The sequence below is a fragment of the Leiobunum rupestre genome, chromosome 4 (genome assembly GCF_980474605.1).
Source record: "Leiobunum rupestre chromosome 4, qqLeiRupe1.1.hap1, whole genome shotgun sequence".
In the NCBI taxonomy this organism is placed as follows: Eukaryota; Metazoa; Arthropoda; class Arachnida; order Opiliones; family Sclerosomatidae; genus Leiobunum; species Leiobunum rupestre.
The window spans coordinates 67,732,474-67,738,377 of NC_143387.1; the positions used below are offsets into that span (position 1 = coordinate 67,732,474).

At 36.9% G+C, this 5,904-nt stretch overlaps 1 protein-coding gene across 1 annotated transcript; it reads right to left on the reverse strand.

The window, feature by feature from the left end:
* Positions 1 to 511: 511 nt before the first annotated feature.
* LOC149948828 (uncharacterized) lies at positions 512 to 3,532 on the reverse strand. The gene is made up of 4 exons (XM_090173979.1): positions 3,394 to 3,532; positions 3,237 to 3,318; positions 3,049 to 3,169; positions 512 to 2,554 (listed from the first exon to the last, which is right to left on the reverse strand). The coding sequence occupies exon 4, from the start codon at positions 2,441 to 2,443 to the stop codon at positions 647 to 649; it is 1,797 nt and encodes a 598-aa protein (XP_090030105.1). The 5' UTR covers positions 2,444 to 2,554; positions 3,049 to 3,169; positions 3,237 to 3,318; positions 3,394 to 3,532; the 3' UTR covers positions 512 to 646.
* Between the last annotated feature and the right edge of the window lie 2,372 nt (positions 3,533 to 5,904).

The following is a 5,904-nucleotide window of genomic DNA, read 5'->3' on the forward strand; positions in this document are numbered from 1 at the left end:
TTAAAATAAATATACCAAAAAATATTAGTTAAAATATACTACAAAATATTAATTAAAATATACTACAAAATATTAATTAAAATATACTACAAAATATTAATTAAAATATACTACAAAATATTAATTAAAATAAATGTACTATAAAATAATTAAAATAAATATACTATAAAATAATTAAAATAAATATACTATAAAATAATTAAAATAAATATGCTGGGTAATTCCACGTCAAATCGCCCGATTTTGGAAAAAGTTCCCCATGGCACCATAACCAATTTTGATGAAAATTTACAGGTTATTAACATATATAGGTTCAGTAGGAAAACTAAATTTTTAGCTCATAATTCCTTGTAGTTTTTAAAATATGATTTTTAAAAAAAAGCATGTGCAAGGAACGACAATTTTCTTTAATCGAAAAAGCCATATTTAGGTCTAAATAACTCGAGAACAAATAAAGACAGTCCCGTGAGGTTAAACACAGGTAAAACATATGTGATCGAGAGTCCTCGTGTGAAAGAGTTTATAACTGCAAAATATGTCTATGAATGTGTCTAACAAATAAGTCGTTTAGAATACATCTTATAAGTTTAAACGTATAAAAAAAATTAAAATTAACAATGGCTTTTGTTAGTTTCGTCCAAAACGTTCACAAGTTTTCTTCTTCAGGAGGAACCTCGATCTTGATAGGAGTGTCAGGGTTCCTTAGGACACCCTCGTTATTGTCCCCAACTGGACGACCTTCCAACTCTTTTCTCCTGACGACTGAAGGAATCGGAAATCGGTCGATGAAATCGTAAAAAGGCTCTAGTTTGACGCTGCTGACATCGAAGTTGAGGCATTCAGGGGCGGAAACCCTTACTCTCTGGATGGTTGCGGTGTCCGCGTCACGTTGGTCAACTTCCGCTTTCACGGCATGGACGCGATTGGGTTTATCAGTGAGCGATTCAATCTGTTCCTTCGTCAAACGTCGCAGTTGCACCAAACAATAGCTATCTGCCGTTTGACGACCAGAGGAGTCAAACTGACGTGGCTGCGTTTGGGGGTGGTGACTGTTTGAAGCGCCAATTTCGTTTCCAGGTGGACCATGAACTCGAAGGTGACCTTCGAGGGTTTTACTGGTAGCGAAGTTCCGGTCACAACTGGGAAATTTGTTGGTCAGTTCTCCTTGTGAGTGACGTGCTCTTTCGTGGTGAAGTAAGCTGTTCTTATGTTTGGCCTGATATTGGCACTTTCTACATCCATAGGGCTTCTCGTTCGAGTGAGTTCTTTTGTGGCGACTCAATTCTCCCGTACTCGCAGACGCGTACCTACACTGGTCGCACTGAAAAGGTTTCTCACCCGAATGAGTTCTTCTATGGAGAATCAAAAGACCCTTCCCTGCAGATGCGTAGGTACACTGATCACACTGAAAAGGTTTCTCACCCGAGTGAGTTCTTTTGTGGCGAATCAAATCACTCTTCCCTGCAGATGCGTAGGTACACTGATCACACTGAAAAGGTTTCTCACCCGAGTGAGTTCTTCTATGAAGAATCAATTGACCCTTTGATACAGATGCGTAGGTACACTGATCACACTGAAAAGGTTTCTCACCCGAGTGAGTTCTTCTATGGAGAATCAAATGACCCTTTGATACAGATGCGTAGGTACACTGATCACACTGAAAAGGTTTCTCACCCGAGTGAGTTCTTCTATGAAGAATCAATTGACCCTTTGATACAGATGCGTAGGTACACTGATCACACTGAAAAGGTTTCTCACCCGAGTGAGTTCTTCTATGGAGAATCAAATTACCCTTTGTTACAGATGCGTAGGTACACTGATCACACTGAAAAGGTTTCTCACCCGAGTGAGTTCTTCTATGGAGAATCAAATGACCCTTTGATACAGATGCGTAGGTACACTGATCACACTGAAAAGGTTTCTCACCCGAGTGAGTTCTTCTATGGAGAATCAAATTACCCTTTGTTACAGATGCGTAGGTACACTGATCACACTGAAAAGGTTTCTCACCCGAGTGAGTTCTTCTATGGAGAATCAAATGACCCTTTGATACAGATGCGTAGGTACACTGATCACACTGAAAAGGTTTCTCACCTGAGTGAGTTCTTCTATGGAGAATCAAATGACCCTTCCTTGCAGATGCGTAGGTACACTGATCACACTGAAAAGGTTTCTCACCCGAGTGAGTTCTTCTATGGAGAATCAAATTACCCTTTGTTACAGATGCGTAGGTACACTGATCACACTGAAAAGGTTTCTCACCCGAGTGAGTTCTTCTATGGATAATCAAATTACCCTTTGTTACAGATGCGTAGGTACACTGATCACACTGAAAAGGTTTCTCACCCGAGTGAGTTCTTCTGTGGCGAATGAATTGACCCTTGTGGCTTGTTGCGTAAACGCACTCTGCGCACTGGAACTTATTATCTTCTCGGCCACTCATTTTGTCAGTCACGTTTTACAAGTTTGGTTCAAAGTTTCTTTTTGAAATATGAATTTAGTTTAGCAATTCAACCAGGAAATCTTGTATTGTTCGTTATCTAAAAAACCACTTCTAGAAAAAAAAAACAGCAAAATTTAAACAATATAAACACTAAAATTTTTCGTTAAAAAACGATTTAGCGACCAGGCTTTGCAAGTCTCGAAATAAAACATTTATGTTCGACTCTCCGAGCCAACATTTTTCACAATGTTGGTTGGCTAACACGAGTCAGAAACCGCGTAGAGCATAAATTTGTGAATAAAAATAATAATTTTAATGTCTTTTTATATGAAAATTATCCCGGGATGGTTTATCATTTTGTTGCCAAGAAATATCTTCTGTTCAGAGTAAGAGCGGATTACTGAGAGAAGTGCAAATATTTTTGACCCAGACTAATTAAGCTATCACATAATCACTAGCTTATATAGTCTTTGTCCAGTATATAACTAGTCTATATTTTCCGGTTAAAATGATAACACAGTATTTCATCATAAAAGGTGAAAAGGAAAACCAATTTAAAATATTTGGTTGTTTAAAGTGTATTTTTCGCTTATCCTACAATTTACCTTTTAGAATTCGGGCCACGGCCAACTTTGATCTCTCGCGCTACAGCCGCCATCTTATTTGTTGACGCTAGGAATATAAATAACCATTTCCATCCTCCTAGGTTGACGTTTTTGTGTTAACCTACGAGCAAAAAATGTGTATAATTTGAGCGCCCCTAGCGGATTATATTTTTTAGAATAGTTTTTACATAGAAGCTAATATAAAAACGAGCGTGACGCTGTCAAAGTTGACCGTGTTCGGGCAGATAGACACTGATTTCCAAACGCCACCTTTTGAATAAAAACGATATTCGTGACGAAGCCTTGGGTTAGCTTAGCTACAAATTGTATTGAAAATTTTCATACTTATGTTTTAGATTAATCCCAACAAATTGGACATATTATTCTTGCTAACCTTTATTTAAGTAAATTGATATACATTGTATTTGTAGAGGTATTTTTTTTAGAATTAAGAGTAATAATCTTTATCTTTGAAAGCTAATGGACAAAGAAAGTCTCGAATGACCGACCAGCGTCAATTCGGCAAAATCTCCAATTGTCGGAAAAATAAAATATAGAGTACAGTAGGGTACTCGACGCAGCTAACAATAATTTTAGACCAAACTAAATCCAAATTAGTTTAAATTGGTCTTTACGCAATAGAAACGAAATAGAAAATCACGTTTTCAATGAGAAAAACGTAAACATAATTTAAAATATCCAAAAAAACTACTTTTAGACCAAAAAAGGGCGAAAAAATCAATAATTTGCAAAAAAACTTAAATAGATGGCAGTGCAGTTCCAGTCGGATTAAGAAAGGCGCGAACAAAATCAATTGAATTTTTTCTATTTGTAAATAACGAAAATAATACTACAAGTAACGATCTATCTAAAGATACCTCTATAGAAATAAACCTAATAATGGCGGAGACACTACCAAAGAATAAAGGAGTTAAATCTGTTTCGCGTTTTTCGCATTTAATTTTCTTAAATATGACACGGTCAAACTAATTTAAATTTACGTAGTTTATAGAAGACTTCACGATCTATCGAAATATACCACGTATAGACGTGTACCTCTTTTAGGGGATAAATAATGAATTAATTAATATTACCAAAGAATAATGGCGTTTACTATAGCAGAAAACTATTCGTGAGTTCTGAACCGTTAAGAGAACGGCTTAGGACTATGGACTAATTAATGTATACACAGGGACGGTCCGCATAGGAAATTTAGCGGCTAGCGATTGCTAAATGTGCCCCCGAGCGGCGATTGTGCGAACTAACGACAAACTGAGTCAAAGGGGATGGAAACGGGAGGAAAGGTTTAAGGGTACATAAAAAAAGCAGTCGCCTTGCCGGCGATGTTGTAAGCTCCACGTGCGTTTGGTAAATGAATTCATTTATATCAACAATTAAATTGATTGATATTAATTTTTCGGCCCATACATTCGAGACCTTATTCTCAATTTCTCCAGACAAAAAGAAAATTAAAAAAGTGGATTTCAGTGATTCCGATAATGGTAAATCAAAGATTTTTTTGGACAAGGCTTAGAAAAAGATGAACAGGAAAGGTATAAAGAAATCTTTCGTGTGTTCTTTATGACAATACTTCGAATCACTTTTACACGAAGGGTAAACACACAGCTTTTTCCTCATAATTAATTTGTTAAACTACTTAAATAAATTAAAGCTCTTAAATCATACACCTTATTCAAATGAACGAAAAAAACCGTTTGTTTTTCAAATCATAAGCAGACGCCAACATCGATAGACTCCAAGCAGATAGAGGGCAGCATCGTTTTTCCGTTTGATGACGTTTTGACTCGGCTAACTTTGCTTAAGGGGGGAGGAAAAGAGGGAACAGCATTAACAAGACTTAGTCGCCGATTTTATGAGAGAGTGGCGTTGTGCGGACCGTCCCTGTGTATACATTAATTAGTCCATGTTAGGACTAAGCTGTGACGTCACGCAAAAGTTCTGGATAGTTCAGAACTTTTGGACGAATAGTTGTGATTCGTACGATTTGACGTACGCAGCCCGATGTGCAGACGAATTTTAGAGATTTCAACCTTGAGTTCCGGCCAGTACTTGCTCTTGAGCAGGTACCATTTAGAACGGTTCCGAACGGTTCAACAAGAGGTTCTTGTCTGCGAATAGTTTGCATTTGGGTAGTTCTAGAATTTGTTTTGCCCAATAGTGCACATGGGGACTGGTTGAACGGTTCAGAACTCACGAATAGTTTTCAGCTAATGTTTCGCGTTTTTCACCTTTAATTTTCTAAGATATGACACGGTCAAACTAATTTAAATTTACGTAGTTTATAGAAGACTTCACGATCTATCGAAATTGACCACGCATAGACGTGTACCTCTTTTAGGGGATAAATAATGAATTAATTAATATTACCAAAGAACAATGGCGTTTACTATGTTTCGCCTATAATTTTCTCAAATAGGATATGGTCAATCTAATTTAAATTTAAGTAGTTTATGGAACACGACAAGGGGACATATCCTTCTGTTTCCGGCAATTTTTATTCCTCGTTTCCGCCTCCCCCCCCCCTCTGGGAGTCTAGTAGGCTCGGGCACTTGGGCATGGGGGTTAAAAGGTTAAAAGGGGAAACAAACATGATATGTTTTTTGGTATATATACCCCTTCCCAAAATGTATCTTTGTCACTTTTGATTGATTAATTTCGTTGAGTTTCTCTTTTGCGTTACTTCAGATTTATTTGAGCAATTTTTGGCAATTTTTTTTCAGCTTTTTTTAGTTTGAAGTTTTAGATTTCGGTTTGTTTAGGTGTTAGTTTTAGATTGATTGGAACAATGTAAGTTATTCATTTTTGAACTACATGTATGGTATGGGTATAGTTTTG

Bases quoted from the DNA above. Each gene is read 5' to 3' on its own strand.
- LOC149948828 (XM_090173979.1), bottom strand. From the start codon at position 2,443: ATGAGTGGCCGAGAAGATAATAAGTTCCAGTGCGCAGAGTGCGTTTAC.